This window comes from Myodes glareolus, chromosome 13 (genome assembly GCF_982192425.1).
Source record: "Myodes glareolus chromosome 13, mMyoGla1.1, whole genome shotgun sequence".
Lineage (NCBI taxonomy): Eukaryota > Metazoa > Chordata > Mammalia > Rodentia > Cricetidae > Myodes > Myodes glareolus.
The window spans coordinates 66,099,333-66,117,356 of NC_142038.1; the positions used below are offsets into that span (position 1 = coordinate 66,099,333).

The 18,024-nt window shown below is 42.5% G+C and overlaps 1 protein-coding gene across 4 annotated transcripts in view; it reads left to right on the forward strand.

Annotated features, from left to right (window-relative positions):
* The window catches only part of LOC146891814 (meprin A subunit beta-like), a 31,499-nt gene extending 14,619 nt beyond the window's left edge, over positions 1–16,880 (forward strand). For all 4 annotated transcript variants that reach the window (XM_087896228.1, XM_087896230.1, XM_087896229.1 and 1 more), the window contains 10 exons: positions 81–198; positions 1,542–1,720; positions 2,652–2,870; positions 3,481–3,633; positions 4,854–5,069; positions 6,418–6,861; positions 8,403–8,582; positions 9,365–9,497; positions 14,159–14,363; positions 16,714–16,880. In XM_087896228.1, coding sequence (XP_087752354.1) covers positions 81–198; positions 1,542–1,720; positions 2,652–2,870; positions 3,481–3,633; positions 4,854–5,069; positions 6,418–6,861; positions 8,403–8,582; positions 9,365–9,497; positions 14,159–14,363; positions 16,714–16,728 — 1,862 coding nt within the window. In that variant the 3' untranslated portion in view covers positions 16,729–16,880. The remainder of the gene's footprint in view (positions 1–80; positions 199–1,541; positions 1,721–2,651; positions 2,871–3,480; positions 3,634–4,853; positions 5,070–6,417; positions 6,862–8,402; positions 8,583–9,364; positions 9,498–14,158; positions 14,364–16,713) is intronic.
* Positions 16,881–18,024: the final 1,144 nt, after the last annotated feature.

Here is an 18,024-nt window from a genome sequence, read left to right on the forward strand (position 1 = left end):
CCTGTTTCCACCTGGCTCTAAGACAGTGATGTGGTGACCTTATTTTAAGAATCTAAGTGCACACTTTTGTCTTCCGTCAGAAATGAACGCTAAAGGAGTTATCCTCAAAGCCTTCGAGCGCTACCGCTTAAAAACGTGCATCGACTTCAAGCCCTGGTCTGGAGAAGCTAACTACATATCAGTGTTCAAGGGCAGTGGGTAAGTTCAACGGTTATCCAATAAGGCTCTGAGGTGGCTATTGTTCTCCAAGGAACATTCAAGGTCTGGACCTTCAGGTGGGGCCACAACTTCCTTTACTATCTTGGCAGAGTATGACCTTTAGACCTAGTTTCTCTAGCCATAAAATGAAGTTTGTTTTTTTTTTTTTTACAGTATTAGAGGACCTGCCTGGTATGTGTCCCTCCCTGAGTTAGGGTCACTGTATTATGAAAAGGAACATGTAGGAAGTAACAAGGAGGAAGGGGGAGAAAGAAAAAAAGAAAAGGAAGGAAGGAGCAGTCAACCTGGTACTGGCTGAGTTGCTGAAATCCTTGCTGCAAAGCCAGAAGACCTCCTGAGTTCAGATCCCCAGCACCAGTTGAGAAAAACCTAGATGAGATAACTTTTTACTGGAGAGATAGGGACAGATTCATTGACTTCACTGGCAAGCCAGCCTAGTCAGGTTCTGTGAGAGACCCTGTCTCAAAATGTAAGGTGGAGGGCAACTGAGGAAGACATGCTTCTGGCCTCCACATGTATACACACCTGTACAAACATGTGTACACAGATGAACATACAGTAAAATACGTAAGAAAATTGAAAATGGTTTCATACATGCAACCAGACTACCAAAGTCAATAAATAGCGTGAATGGATACCATTAATCCTATAGCTCTGTGAACTTCATCTCATTTACAACTGAATATTCTTTATTCTCCCTGCTAGTAAAATGTACTGTACAGAGTGTGTGAATCCATCTTAGCTGAGTAAGTCTTATTACTTGAAAGGTGGCAGTATCATTAATCTGAACACAGTGATTCTGAGTGGTTGTTGTCCCTATAAAACTCCTATCTGTTAATTGACGAGATAACTCAATGGTTAAGACCCTAGATGCTCTTGTAGGGAACTGCACTCTGTTCCCAGCATCCATGTTAGCTGGCTCACAACCACTTGTGATTCCAGTTACAGGGGTTCAACTCCCTCTTATGACTTCTGGGGTAACCAACCACATACTTAGACCTAGACAAACACTCACAGAGATAAACAATGAAATTTGGAAACAAAACAACTCGTGGTGAAGGGCATAGCAATGCCCATTTAGGAAGGGTTGAGATTCCCAGGGTGAGCACGGCTGACTTCTCACTGTGCAGGGTATGGTGCCAAGGAAGTTCTCTCAAAACTATCTGTTCTGCAAGGTTTGTTTATGCTGAGAGAAGTTCCATATCCACACTCAGCAAGAGGACACACAGTTAAACAAGTGGTCTAGGTAGTGAGGCCTCTGTCTTGTGACCTCGCGTTCCTCGTGCAAACAGCCTGTCCATGGTCTGCACACTCTTCATCAGGTGCTGGTCTTCAGTGGGGAACTGGCATGTTGGGAAGCAGGAGCTGTCCATCGGGGAAAACTGTGACAGAATAGCAACGGTTCAGCATGAATTTCTCCACGCCCTGGGATTCTTGCATGAGCAGTCTCGTTATGACCGAGATGACTATGTCACTATAGTTTGGGACAGGATTCTATCAGGTATGTTTCTATTATATACTTAGTTATAGGTCAACTTTCTGAGGATGTTTGCATCAGGACCAGCCTGGCAGTGGGTGTCTGTGCTTTGATACCAGATATACTTGACTGTGTCTACAAATTCATCTGATATCAAATTACAATCAGTTGTCCAAAAGAAGGATGCTAAGCAGCCTGGTGTCTTCTCTAAATACACTCAGGATAATGTTTCAAAATGATTGTCTTTGGAGCTCATGGTGGCTTAAAAAATAACATTTTGACTTTACCATTATCTTTATATACATATATGGGCAACAAGGTGATATTCTGCTATGGACATGTTAATAAAATACCACATTTAGAGCCTCATTAAAATAAACTCAGTCACCATGCCTGTCATTTCATGAAGTATTTTTTTGTGAGAAGACATTTGTTGCAAAGACACTTATTTGTAATTTTATAATAATATGTGCTGTTATGAACTATAGTCATTGTAATTGAAATGCAAGTGCAAGAATCCCAGTAACCTTTGAGTCCTCAATGATGTCCATCTTTTCTAATGACTCTTGGCCATGTTATCAATGCAGGGTCCCATTTTAGTTTACTCCCTAAAGTCCTCCTTTTACCCTGTCTGCTGTGAGCATATTAAACCATCACCATTGCTGGCCGGTGACTCTGAATGTTTCCACAGTTTCATAGAATCTTCCTTGCTAACAGCAGTCAATAGAAATTAGACTTTTGGCTGAACTGGAAGTGTCAAGTTGTTGGTTTGACTGTTGCTATCACAGTTTTGCATGATAGCCGGTCCAAAGACAGGGGTGTCTGGAACACGGGACACTCAGGAGACAATGTGCACACAGTTTGCTCTATTACATTTTCTATTTCTCAGTTTAGAGTGTGTAGTAAAAGCAGCTTCATTTTACGAATATAAAATAATTTATTAAAATATATTCAGGCAGAGAATACAATTTCGACATGTTCAGTGACAGTGTAACAGATACCCTGAATGTACCCTATGACTACACCTCGGTCATGCACTACAGTAAAACGGCTTTCCAGAATGGAACAGAGCCCACCATTGTCACAAAGATCTCAGACTTTGAAGATGTGATTGGCCAACAATTGGACTTCAGTGACTATGATGTGTTGAAGCTGAATCGGCTGTACAACTGCTGTAAGTGATGGGCACCTTGAAATGACCTCTCCTTGCTGGATAAGGGATGTTCTGGACACCTTTGGGGTCTCTGAGATCATAAAAGTTTGATTTTTAAAAAATCAGAACATCACCCAGGTCCCAATCTACTAGCCATTTTCAGCACTTGTCTTCTTACAGAGTTTGCCTTGAGATTTAGTAAAGCAGCCTGAGTCCTTGCAGAAATGAGCCCCATGCTGACTGATGAAGGGTTTGCTAATTCCAGTGCAGACCGTTTCTGTATTCAAGCCTCTTTTAAGCCATAATGAAATGTGCAGTTGTCCCGTAGGTGAGACAAAATAACATTTGCTGTGGCATTAAGGTTTGACTAACAGGAGGAATATTGACTCAGTTTTCCACAAAAAGATGAGAAAAAAAGGGTTGGTGTGGTCTGGGAATTCACACTCGCAAACTAAGCTCATTTTGGGCTTCTTCAGGCAGAGAAGTGTCTTCCAGTCAGCAGGTCGCACAGTCAACCAGATGGTCCCTTTTCTGTGACACTCCTCATAGCTCTGTGACTAGCTCAGGTTTGACCACTTACGTCTCTGTGTTGAGCAAACGCTCACATCAGATTCCTTCTTTGTTTTTGTAGCATCTTCACTGAGTTTTCTGGACTCCTGTGATTTTGAGTTAGAAAATATCTGTGGCATGATCCAAGGTGCAGGGGACAATGCTGACTGGCAAAGGGTATCACAGGCCCCCGGGGGCCCAGAGAATGATCACTCCAATATGGGCCAGTGCACAGGTAACGGATTTCAGGATCAGTGGCTCCAGCCGTCTTCTTCAGTCTGAAAGATGGGTGATTAATCTCTCATTTCTATTGTAATTGTTGTTGGTTTTAAGATAATCTATCTTAATTATCCAAAACTATGTGCATGTGTGTGAGGTTGGGGGTGTTCACATGTGAGTGCAGGTGCCCTTAGAGGACAGAGGCCTTAGATCCTCTGCAGTTACAAGCACCTGAGAGCTGCCTAACATTGGGTATTGAGAATGGAACTCTGGTCCATTGCAAGCACATTAGGTGCATTTAACCACTGAGCAATTTCACATCTCCTCTATCCGAATTATTATTGGTAGCCCATTCAGTTTCTCCGAAGGACTGAGACTTGTGCATGGTAATGGGATGCCATTTCTCTGTCTTACTCACTCAGAACAGCTTGCGTTCTACATCTCACAGCTTGCTTCTCTGAGGTCTCCCTCAGTACCTATGCGGAGAAGAACCGCAATGCACCTCCTGCATGCACTTTTGTTCCAGGGGCTCTGTTGTCTCCTCTCACACGTCACAGGATGTAGGAGACAAATGAGCACCGCTGGGCTGTGAGTCACTGCACAGAGAATCCTAGCTGGATGCAATTGTGTGTCCTGGGTACCAAAATACCTACAATGATGACAGGAAGCTCCAGTCTAGGTGTTTCCAAATTCTTCCTGTTTTTGGAAGCTGACATAAGAGAAAGGGTGTCTAACTATGTCTCATTTGCAAACTCCCTGCTTATAGAACTGCAACATAATGCCCAGTATAATGTCCTGTTCCATTTGTTTCCTCTTGCTATACCCGAGTACCTAAGACTGGGTGCTTTATTTTTAAAATATCACTTTCTTATGGTTATGGACATGGGAGAGTTTAAGAGCAGGGTACCTGGTGTCTGCTTGTCAGCTGTAGAGGAACATTCTGCTGCTTCCCAGGGCAAGGGTCACCACATGGTCACACAGAGCAATCTGTTGATTCGTCTCTTCTGAAAAAGCCACAACTGCTCACACTCATGACTTCATATTATTCTGTCACCTCCAAAGATCCCACTTCCAAATGCCCTCAACATAGAAGTTTGAAAGTTATCCCCATGCATGAACTCTGGGGCAAACCAGGCTACAGCATCCATGCATGGTGGGAACCCAGCCAACACTAAAGAAAGCAGCCTGAGCCCAGAGCTCTGCTGTCTTCCCATTGCACTTCTGTGCCCGCAACAGATTCTGGCTTCTTCATGCATTTCGACACCAGCTCTGCAAATGTGGGGGACACAGCAATGCTGGAGAGCAGACTGCTGTACCCCAAGAGAGGGTTTCAGTGCTTGGAATTTTACCTGTACAACAGTGGAAGTGAAAACAACCAAGTGAAAATCTACACCCGGGAGTACACTGCAGGCCACCCAGACGGGGTTTTAACCCTACAGAGAGAAATACAAGGTACAGTATCCACAGTCTCGCAGTTTGGATGCAGGTGAGACCTCTTCAATTACTGTGGCTACCTGTGGCAGAGCAGGGGGTGAAAACACCGGCTTTCAATAGAACTTGTCCATCTTATTTTTAAGGAAGATAAAATGAGGGTCCTTTGTGATACTTACTTAGAAAGCATAGCTGGTCTCTGGAACTGCGGTTAGTAATAAAAACACACTGTGAACTCTGGGTGACATGGGGAGGGTTGATAGTAAAGGAAGAACACTAAGGATTAATATGTATGTTATCGCAAATATTAAAGTATATGTGTGTGTGTGTGTGTGTGTGTGTGTGTGTGTCAATGTCCATGTTTGGGATGTAAATCTGCCCGATGAACAACCTATGCCTATGAATAAAATACAGTCACCCAACACTGCTTGTGAGTCCTTCTGGGCCTCACGGGGAGGAAGAACCATACTGAAGCCAAACCTTCAAATGTAGATGGGAGGGTTTGTTCGGTCTGGAATCTATCCATGGGCAGTAGCATTTTCTGTGATCTGAATGTTTACAGTTTACTTCCAGGAAGTCTTAATTGTCATTGAGTGCTGATATAGTCGAGCTTCCCTCCAGTGTGAACTGACAGTTTGCATGACTTTCTGCCCTGTTGTCACGGGGGCTCCTGAAGTGCTTCCGCACACCGCTTCTCACTGGAGTAGGGGTAGATGGTAGCTTGACTTTCCCTTCCCAGCTTCCCTATTACCAAAGGTATCCTATGACTGAAAGAGAGACTCACCTCACATTTCTAGCTTCAATGAGCTAAAAATCTCCCCATGCAGTGAGCTATATGTTCAAGACAGGAAGGAAGTGGATGGTAGCAAAGGGGGTTGCCACTGTCGGGTAAGCACTTGTAACGAAACGCCTAGTCACTGGGAATGAACAGGATGTGGATTCCTTGGCTTGTAGATTCCTGTCTAACTCTGCTTAAATTCCACTGAAATTTAAGTATTCCAGTTATGTTATAAATACATAAAAAATCTTTATGAGAGTACCAGCAAATCACAGGTGTTAATATGGTTTAACTGTTAACTAACATGGAATGCCAGGTAACTGGTAAACAAAATGTAGCTCTCAGTGATTGGGTACTTACCCTATTGGGTGAGCTATCTGAGAGCAGGTATGTAAACATTAAATACCCAGTGGACAGTCCAACTGCAGCAATGCCCTGAGATAAAGAATTGAGAAGCCATTCACCAAATCCATAATTGTCATTGTCTCCCCAACTATTATTTCCCCTTGAAGTATAGAATTCTAACAATGACCATGTCAGCAAGGAATTCATAGTTCTTCATCACCCTTAAAACAGTGACTCTTTCTACAGAAATACCCATTGGGAGCTGGCAACTTTACTACGTAACATTGCAAGTGACTGAAAAATTCCGAGTGCTATTTGAAGGACTCACAGGCTCTGAATCATCAGCGGGTGGTCTGTCTATCGATGACATCAATCTCTCAGAAACCAGGTGTCCTCACCATATATGGCGCATACAGAATTTCACACAACTTCTTGGCAGCCAGAATGCAGATGTGTACAGTCCTCCATATTATTCTCCTAAAGGCTATGCTTATCAGGTTTACCTGGATCTGAATTCCTCAACCAGAGTGGGGATTTATTTCTACCTGATCTCTGGTGCCAATGATGATCAATTACAGTGGCCGTGTCCCTGGCAACAAGCCACAATGACACTCTTGGATCAAAATCCTGACATCCGGAAGCGTATGTCCAACGAGCTGAGTATAACTACAGACCCAACGATGAACGATGGTTTGTAGCTTCTTATTTTCCTCATGGCTAGGGACTTGATCATTGTTCAAGGAGGGATGGTCCTTGGGGAATGAGAGATTGCACCGTTGGTTAGTTATGGAAGTTCAGCCTCGAAGTGAAGATTTTCAGCTTTAGAAAAAGGATTCAATTGTGGAAGACAGTCTCCAGCAGAGGCTGTTAGGCATGTTAGCAAAGACTGCGACACTGGGAGTTAATCATCCCTGCATTCTAGGTATTGGCTAAGGACTGTTGGCTTTAGAGGCTGGCATGCTTGGGTCTAATTCAAGATTAGCTAATCCCATTAGCTCTGTGATCCTGAAGAAAAACCTTCCTGAAGTCCCACTGTTCTTGGCTGTTAAACCAAGGCAGGAAAAATAGCCCCATAGATTCGTCAGGAGAATTAGGAGAGGTCAATATGGAAGGCTGTGGGGAGGGAGAGCTCCTCTGACCTTGAGTTTTATTCGCCCATGCTGCCTTGGTCACACTGCTGGCATTGTGGGAAACAATCAGCTCTTGAGAAGAGGGTTTTCAGTCAGAGTGGAGATGCTGGGACTCTGGTGGCAACAGCATGGAAGTGGATGGTGGCATCTTGGTAATGCACCGTAGAGGGTTGTCACCAATGGTGGCAACATTCCAAGTCTCAAAAAGAGTCATCACCCAGGGAGCCATGATCACACTTGGAATTTCACCAATCTTTTGTCCCTGCAAACTGACTAGATGGAAACATAGAATTATGGGAAAGCAAATATCATTAAAGGAATTTTATAAATTGCAAGGATGGATCAAAATGACATAGGAAAAATGTGAGTGAATCTGATCGAAAAAAAAAACATAACAGAAACTGGAGGGTTTAAACATTCAGAATATTTCATTCTTTCCAACACATTCCTCCGGATGTCACTAAATACCACTAAGTTCAGTTTATGAGATTAATTGTTCTTTGCTTGTATAGGAAACTCTCAGCTAGTCACTGCCTTAAAGGACCAAGTGCAGTTCGTGCAGTCCCTAAGGCTGCTGAGGCTTGATCCCACCAGACAGAAGGGTTTTTGTAACAGACACCATACATAGGGGTGATATCCCCACCTGGTAGTTCTCAACTCATTGTCTAGAGCAGCAGTTCTCAATCTGTGAGTCCCAACCCCTGGAGGGGGGGTCAAATGACCCTTCACAGGGTTTGCCTAAGACCATCAGAAAACAGTGATATTACATCATGATTCAAATTGTAGCAAAATTACAGTTATGAAGTAACAGTGAAAGTAATTTTAGGATTACATGAGGAACTGTCTTAAAGGGTCGCAGCATTGGGGGGCTTGAGAACCACTGGTCGAGGGTTTGGTTCTCGCTGGTGAGCAATCTCATTTACTGAGGTGCAGGGTGAATGAAAAAGTTACAGTGACTTGCCTAGGGCTACATCACAGGTAAATGGCATTAATTAATTCTCTTCAGCTTCATTCTGCGGGTATCTCAAGGCCTGGCCTTTCCTACCACTGAAAGCTATGATGATGTTAAACACAGCCTATTAATATAAATTGTTTTTTTAGGTAATGGAGACTATTTCTGGGACAGGCCTTCCAAGGTGGGAAATGTGGCTCTCTTCCCTAATGGGACTCAGTATAACAGAAGCATAGGTTATGGAACCTGGACCTTTATAACCTACGAGAGGCTGAAGAGCAGGGAGTTCATCAAAGGAGATGATGTTTACATCCTACTGACTGTTGAAGGTATAGAAATATCAGTAGTTTGATGGGAGCTTGCACCTTGTTGTAGCCATTGGTTGTTTGCTGTGTTCTTCTGGGGTTTGTCTTTAGATATGTTATAGGATGTGGGAGGAACTGGACACAGATGGGAACTTTTTTGTATCAGTGATTAGAAATATGAAAATAGCTTAATTTGAAACATCTAATGTTATAGAGTTAAACATTTATTTACTGTATTATGGAATAACAGTTGAAATCTTTAGGCTGGAAATGTATTATCTTATTTCCTCACACAGGAAACACAACACCCTGGGCAGGAGTTTGGCCCTCAGATCTCCAAGTGCCAGCCAAGCATGGCAATTGTCACCCAGCTCCCTCACTTGGGGTGTGTGTGTGTGTGTGTGTGTGTGTGTATGTGTGTATGTGTGTCTACCAGTGGCTGCTTTAGACACCACCACCCACCATGTTTTTTGAGACAGTCTCTCACTTTAACCTGGTAGGCTGGCTGGCTGGTCTCTAACCCCATTATCCGCCTGTCTCCCTGGGTCTCCAGTGCTGAGACTTTAACGATGCATGACCTCATATCGCTTTTTCTTAAACATGGATTCTGGAGATCGACATAAAGTCTGCCACCAAAAGTCACCCTCCACCTTTGCCTGATTCTCATTTGACTGCACAGGAATGCTGGGGATCATGCACCAAGATCACATACTTTTGTCACAAGCCTGAACTCTGAGTGTTATCTCTGTCCTATGACAAGTAACGCAAAAGCTGATTTCCACCATACTCTCCCCTTCCCTCTGCAGACATAGCTCACCTCAACTCTACGTCGACCACCCCAGACGCAGTCCCCACCTCGACCATCCACAATGCCTGCTCAGAGGTTGAGTGTCTGAATGGCGGAATCTGCACTGTCCATGACAATACAGCTGAGTGCAGGTGAGGGTTCCCTTGGGAGGTTCCCTGTCTCACTCTCTCACTAGATATGTTCTTGTCCTGCTGGAATTGATGCTGATAATGCACATGCATGACACTGAGAAAATGTCTTAGTTAGGGATTCTATCGCTGTGATGAAACACCATAAGCAAAAGCAGGTTGGGGAGTTATTTGGCTTATACTTTTACATTGTAGTCCATCATTGAAGGAAGTTAGGACAGGAACTCAAACAGAATGACCCCAGTTAAGACTCCTAGCAGTAGTGAAGAGGGTGTGAATAGTGAAGTCTTAGCTGGGGTCATCCTTGTTGATTTCCCTAGCACCTTGTTTCTCCCTTACCCCATAATGACTCTTTCTATCAAGATGTCTCTTTCATTGTTCCCCCTCTTTGTCCCTCCCCCAGTGCAGTCATCTGGAGTCTTCATGTTTTCACCCTCCATTCCCTCCCTTCTACTCCCCTTCCCGTTTATCCAGGAGATCTTACCTAGCTCCCTTTGCCGGGGCCCTCTATGTGTGTTCCTCTTAGGGTCCTTCTTTTTTTCCTAGCTTCTCTGAGATTGTGCATTGAGCCTGGTTATCCTATGCTTTGCTTCTGATACCCACTTAGGAATGAGTACAAGCCATGTTTGTCTTTCTGGATCAGAGTTACCTCACTCTGGATTTTTTTTCTAGACCCATCCATTTCCCTGCATGTATCAAGATGTCATTTTTTTTAACCACTGATTAATACTCCATTGTGTAAATGCACCACATTTTTCTTTATCCTTTCTTCAGTTGAGGGGCATTTAGGTTGTTTCCAGGTTCTGGCTATTATTAATAATGCTGCTATGAACATAGTTGAACAAATGTCTTTGTGGTATGATTGTGCATCCTTTGGGTATATGCTCAAAAGTTACTGTATTACTAGGTCTTGAGGTAGATAGATTCCCAATTTTCTGAGAAACCACCATACTGACTTCCAAAGTGGCTGTAAAAGTTTGTCCTCCCACCAACAGTGGGGGAGTGTTTCCCTTACTCCACATTCTCTCCAGCATAAACTGTCATCAGTGTTTTTGATCTTAGGTGGTATCTCAGAGTTGTTTTTGTTTTGTTTTGTTTTTGCATTGCCCTAATGGCAATGATGTTGAGAAATTCTTTAAATGTCCTTTGGCCATTTGAGTTTTTTCTGTAGAGAACTCTCTGTTTAGAGCTGTACCCGATTTTTTAATTGGATTATTTGATATTTTGATGTCTAGTTTCTTTAGTTCTTTATGTATTTTGGAAATCAGCCCTCTGTCAGATGTGGGGTTGATGAATATCTTTTTCCATTCTGTAGGCTATTGTTTTGTCTTATTTATCATGTCCTTTCCCTTACAGAAGCTTCTCAGTTTCAGGAGGTTCCATTTATTAATTGTTGTTCTCAGTGTCTGTGCTACTGATGTTATATTTAGGAAATGGTCTCCTGTGCCCATGCATCCAAGCCTACTTCCCACTTTCTCTTCTATCAGGGTCAGTGTAACTGGATTTATGCTGAGGTCAAGTCCAAATGTGGATTTAAGTTTTGTGAATATCCAGGATAGAGATGGATCTATTTTCACACTTCTACATGTCAACATTCAGTTATGACAGCACTATTTGTTGAAGCTGCTTTCTTTTCCCTATTGTGCAATTGTGGCTTCTTTGTCAAAAATTAGTTGTTCATATGTGTGTAGATTAACAATAGGATCTTCAATTTGATCCCATCAGTCCACGCATCTGTTTTTATGCCAATACCAAGCTATTTTTACTACTATAGCTCTATAGTAAAACTTCACGGATGGTGATGGGTGATGCCTCCAGAAGTTCCTTTATTGTACAGGATTGTTTTGGCCATCCTGGGTTTTTTGTTTTTTCATATGAAGTTGAATACTGTTAATTTCAATGCCTGTGAAGAATTGTACTGGGATTTTGATTGGGATTGCATTGAATCTGTAGATTGCTTTTGGTAATATTGGCTTTTAATTATATTGATCCTACCTATCCAAGAGCATGGGAGACTTTTCAATTTTCTGACATTTCTTCAATTTCTTTCATTAAAGACTTTAAGTTCTTATAATATAGGTCTTTAACTTGTTTGGTTAGGGTTATCCCAAGATATTTTATGTTATTTGTGGCTATTGTAGAGGGTTGTGTTTCTCTGATTTCTTTCTTTTTTTTTTAATTTATTTATTTATTTATTTATTATGCATACAGTATTCTGTCTGTGTGTATGTCTGCAGGCCAGAAGAGGGCACCAGACCTCATTACAGATGGTTGTGAGCCACCATGTGGTTGCCGGGAATTGAACTCAGGACCTTTGGAAGAGCAGGCAATGCTCTTAACCACTGAGCCATCTCTCCAGCCCCTCTGATTTCTTTCTAAACCTATTTATAATTTGTATATAAGAGGGTTACTAATATTTTGAGTAAATCTTGTGTCCTGCCTCATTACTTGTAAAAACCGAACACTGTCTCTATCCCAGTGGGGCCTCCAACTGTAAAACCCCCGAAAGTTCCGAGTGCTCTTCGCTCTACCATACAGTTCGTGCCTATACTGCACATACTACGGTACTAGGCCTGTAGCTACTGCCTGTGCTACGGCCTGCACTACCGGCTGGTCCCAAGCCACTACGGGACAGGTTGTGCGCCTTGGGAATGGAGCCTGGAGAGTTAAAAACATACAGACAAACACAGAGACAGAGAGACTCAGACATGGGTCATCTTTGAAACAAGAGTGCCAAGTGCCAAGTTTATTATGCTCAGGAAAATCTTATATAGGGATCCTTAGCCACGCCCATTTCTCAGGATTTTTCAGCTGCAGGCCTCCTGCTCAGATCTCATGCTCAGAGCAGCTGCAGGTGAGGTCTCGTGCTCAGAGCTCATGCTCAGTTCACCTGCAAGCCAGGTCTCATGCAGGTACAGGTGTTTTGCTCACTCCAGCAGGCAATGAATCTGAGGTAGGCAAAGAAAATCAAGGGGCCAGGAATCTGCAGCTTCCAACAATTACTCAAGGTGTTATCGGCTGTAGGAGTTCCCTAGTAGAGTTTCTGGGGTCGCATAAGTAGACTATCATATCATATCTGCAAATAATGAGTGTTTGACTTCTTCCTTACCAATTTGTATCCCCTTGATCTCCGTTTGTTGTCTTATTGCTCTCGCTAGAACTTTCAATCCTATACTGAAGAGATAGGGAAGAGTGGCCAGCCTTGTCTGTCTTGACTACAGTGGAATCTCTTTGTGTTTCATTCCATTTAGTTTAATGTTGGCTGTTGGCTTGCTGTATATTGCCTTTATTAAGTTTAGGTGTGTTCCTTGTATTCCTGATTTCTCCAAGACCTTTATCATGAAAGGGTGTGGATTTTGTTAAGGTATTTCAGCATCTAATAAGATGACCATGTTTTTTTTTTCTTTTAGTTTATTTATATGGTGGATTACATTGACTGATTTTTGTATGTTGAATCATCCATGAATTTCTGGGAGTAAGTCTACTTGATCATGGTGGATTTATTTTTTATGTGTTTGGGGATTTGGTTTGCCAGTATTTCATTGAATATTTTGACTGCAGTATTTTCGAATTTTATGGAGGCGTTTTCTTACTTGAGGTTCCCTCCTCTCAGATGACGTCAAGCTGACATAGAACTGTCCAGCACAGTTACTCTTTTGAACTCCATTTGGGTCTTTGGCAGCCACCATAACAATTATTTTTGAGGACATAGTACACAAGAATCTAACTGACGGAGTACATATCTTATTTATATTACTTGTCTTATATTACATGTCTTATTATATTACATATCTTATTATATTATGTGTCTTATTATATTACATATCTTATTATATTAACTATCTTATTATATTACATGTCATATTATTTTACATTTCTTTTATTATATTACATATGTTATTATATTACATGTCTTATTATATTATGTGTCTTATTATATTACATATCTTATATTACATGTCTTATTATATTACATGTCTTATTATTTTACATTTCTTTTATTATATTACATATGTTATTATATTACATGTCTTATTATATTATGTGTCTTATTATATTACATATCTCATTATATTACATGTCATATTGTATTACAAATCTTATTATATTATATATCTTATTATATTAAATATCTTATTATATTACATGTCTTACTATTTTACATTTCTTTTATTATATTATATGTCATATTATATTATGTGTCTTATTACATTATATGTCTTATTATATTACATATCTTATTATATTGCATGTCTTATTATATTATATATCTTATTATATTACATATATTATTACATTACTACATGTCTTAATCCTCACAGCAGTCCTGTCCCTCGACTCTGCAGGTTCTCAGGTCCCCATTTTCTAGATGAACATGCTGAAGTGCTGAGTCCTTAGCCAAAGTGTGGAGCCCACAATAGTGGACCAGATCCCCTCAGGTGGCTTTCTCCCTGTCCCCCCCACCAGCTCCTAACTCGGTATCAGATTAGTTATAATCCTCACCTGGTCCTATCTTCATTGGTTCAGGTAGTCTAGGGTCAAATAGTTACATACGTCAATGACTATCTCTGTTCAATTATGCAAGGGCTCATTAATGATGAAGACGTTCACAGTTGAATGTCATCCATATAATACTGTAAATGTCACCATATCTCTCCGTGTAGGTGTCCTGCAGGAGAAGACTGGTGGTACATGGGAAGACGGTGTGAGAAGAGAGGGTCCACCCAAGACACCATTGTCATTGCTGTTTCTTCCACTGTGGCCGTGTTCGCCGTGATGCTGGTCATCACTCTCGTCAGTGTCTACTGCACCCGGAGGAAGTACCGCAAGAAGATGAGTTCAAATAGCACAGCCTCGAACCCAGAAAACGTAAGTCAAGTGTGATGGCTATTATTCAAACCCTCTGGAGGGAAACCATGAATAAGAGCTTAGAATTTTTACATATCTCTTCATTTTTAACCTTGTGTGTCTTACTAAGTTAACTGAAAGACTATTTGCACTCCTATATTCGCCACTGTGAATCAGAGTCTGAACCTGCGGTCTTCAGAGCCTTCTTAGAGGGGCCTCATTATACTCTGGGAGTTATTTCTGGTTGTTTATGATTTTTTCTGGGGTGAACCACACAACTGACCCACACAGATGACTTTCCTGTAAGTCTCTTCCTCCCTAACAAGGGGGACATGGATTATCAGTGTCTTTATTCTGAGGGTCTTCAGATGGCTGGACTCAGGAAGTGGGTGGATGTGTGTTTGGAGAAGTGTCTCTCTTAACACAAGGTTCCAGTGAAAATTGCCTTCTTCTGGAGTAACTGCTTCCAATGCAATTTTTTTCATGTGAAAGGTTTTAAGTTTGCCTCAGATGAAACTTCTAAATGCCCCCAGATGTTTGAAATCTCCATATCCAAACATGGGTTCCCACTTGTATGTTCTGAGTACATACTTGGGTGCAGGCAGTTTACTGGGGAGTGTTTTGGGGAGCATCTGAGATAGAGTGAGGGCAGCCACACCGGGTAGGGGTGAGGCTGGGCTTTGGTGCAGGTGCACCTGGGCTTCAGCTGTCCTTCAAGGACTCTGGGGACTGCGACAGACCCCTCCACATTCACCTTGAAGGAAATGGACCAGGCCTTTGTTCTCACCACATGAATGCCAGCACATGAGGGCAGACATAAGGGGTGACACAAAACTGCCTGGGTGATGGCCTTTGAGGGAGGACAGTGCTTGAATGAAAGCTGGTAGGGTTGAGCGCGTACCTGGAATTCTCGAGAGAGCACAGATATGGGGAGCAGGGTGCACAGAGCAACACCGGTCTTACGACAGAGCTCAACGCACCAGATGTCACACTGAACACTGGAGCGAGAGCCCGAGTCATGGAGCTCCATTTTGTTCAGACCGAAGGATTTGGAAGATGGCTGGTGGGACAAATGGAAAAAAGAGCTCAGAATAGCAGCTTATTGATGAGCTAAAGGAAGAGTGTATTTTCTTTAGCAGAACTACAGGCTTAAGACCATGTGTGAAGTCTAAGTGAGAGTCTAGTATGAAGACACTATGTGTAGAACTCTCTTTCAATCTGTATCATTATTTAACTATTATTCCATCTCTTAATTTTGCAAAATCAGTTGGAAGACAGTCAGTGATGCTGTAAGCAATTGGTTCTATATTCATTTAGTATTATTCATTGTCTTAAACTTGAGGAAGATATTTAATGTCATCTTCCAGCAATAGAGCACACATTTTAAAAGTACATGAGCTGGGCATGGTGGCACACACCTTTAACCCCAGCAAGTGAAAGGCAGAGACAGGAGGATCTGGGTTACACAACAGTGCCAGGACTATATAGAGATCTTGTCTCCTCAAAATACCAAAAGCAGTAAATTAAATGTATACAAGTTGATTCTTTAGAAATTTTTTTCAGCTTTTTGTTGTGGTTGTTGTTGTTGTTGTTAAAACACAGCAATAGGACATCCAGTGTGGGACCCTGCTGGACTCCCTGTCTGCAGCTGTGCCTCTGAGCCTGGTCCCCACTGTTAGGAAGGATGCCCCAGACGTGGGTGCAGGGAGGGCTAAGAGTGGAGAGGTGGGACCCAGCAGTATAGGTGCAGGTGATTGTCAAGAGCCCTCCCCAGACCTGGGCGGTGTAGGAGAGATTGTGAGGGCTCTAACTGAGTCGGCACAAGTCAGAACAGTGAAAGAAACCTGAGAAAACAAAGAGATGAGGCTAAGTCAACAGAGGAGTAACAATGGGAGCGTACCAGGGACATGGCAGGAACACTGAGTGGATGCATTTGCCACCATGATGACACAGGGGACATGGCAGGGGTACCGTGTGGAGACACACAGTGCCATGATGCCACAACAGCCCTGCTCTGAGTCATTAAATCCACTGCCAGGTGTGAGGAGTCCTCTACATTTTCTTTCATCTTTGGATTTCTTCAATGTGTTTAGCGGTAACGGGTCTTGCAGATCAGTGTAGATCTTAACTGGATGCTCACCCTTCTGAGGCCAGTATGAGCCCTCACCATGTTTTCTATCTGAGACACTCAAGCCACAAAGGCCAGAACTTCTTCCCAGGGTCAGAGCAGACACTGCATGTCAGCCAGGAGGGGAGCCAGGAGACTGTCACAGGGGCTTCATTTGAAAACCTGACTGTTGCGTTGTGACCCACGGAAGAGGCAGCTTTTATATTTGGGAATTGTGTCATCAATTGTGTTTTCTCCTTTCAGCAATATGCTTTTTGAATATTAACTCAACCAGACAGCCAGCAAGTGAGATGAAAAGGATTCTTCATCATGGAAGAATTTTTCACCGAAGCCGTATGACCTTCACAGTATTCCAAACTGACCAACCCTGTAAATATCTGAATGGATAATAAATCACTATTTTCAGGAAATGTCAAAGTGGTCATCTCTCTCCCTCCCTGCCTGTCTCAGCAGCTCAGGCCTCTCTAGGTGCATAACTCTGTCAGTAGAAGGAAGAAAACAGAGACAACTTTTCACATTACTGTCCGTTCTACTCAGGGACAAAATATCGTATCTCACAGCAGCCACCGAGGGTCACTAGAGAAGACATACCCTGGGCTAGCCTCTCGGCTGGTTCAGTGCTATCCTGTCCCACAGCAGGGAAGAACACTGGGAGGCCTTTCTGGGCTTCCCTCACGGACTCTTCCAAACTGGCTCCTTTCTTCTTTTCTCCTGTGGTCTTGGATGCTTGAACCTGCCTTAATGTAAAACTAGGCTGTCATGAAAACTTTTAACTCAAAATCTGGGGTAGAGGACTCTCAGGAGCTTTTACATTTTAAAGCATTTTCTAAGGACTGTTAAACAAAAAAACAACTCCATAACTGTGAGCCAAATTTGAAACAAGCATTAATTAAATACTGGACAGGATGATGGGCTCTGGCCAGGTCCATCTCTGGGTTCCCAGGAAATGGTCACAAGTCACATTTTGCAGAGGCTTAAGAAGGTAACAACTGCAGAGGCATGGTATTTTCCTTCAGGTCCAATCAAGGGCAAGTATATAGCCTGATGTACTTCCTGTTTGGATACCTCCTGCCTACATCCAATCAGGGGCAATTGTAAATCCTGACATATTTCCTGCTGATGTAGCTCTCCCTGCCCTGGGACAAAACACATCTGTTTAGGGAGTGAAAACACATGGCTTGTTCTCTGGTGTTAACAACAGCCTCCAGCATTTCAGGAAGTTTCTGTCCTTGGGAAAGGGGTTCACAGGTTACTGTTGTGATAATCTTTTCGTACACTGTGTAAAGACGTGTCTCTGTCCTCCCTCACCTGCCTAAGGCACATTCTGATTGGTTTAATAAAGAGCTGAATGGCCAATAGTTTGACAGGAGAGGATAGGTGGAACTTCTTAACAGAGATAGGAACTCTGGGAAAGAGTCTAATGCAAGAGATTCATCAGCCCAATGTGGAGGAAGTCTGAGGTATGGTACTGAGGAGAGGTAATGATCCATATGGGAGAACACTGATTAATATAAACAAATCAATTTAAGTTTTAAGAACTAGTTAGGAACAAGC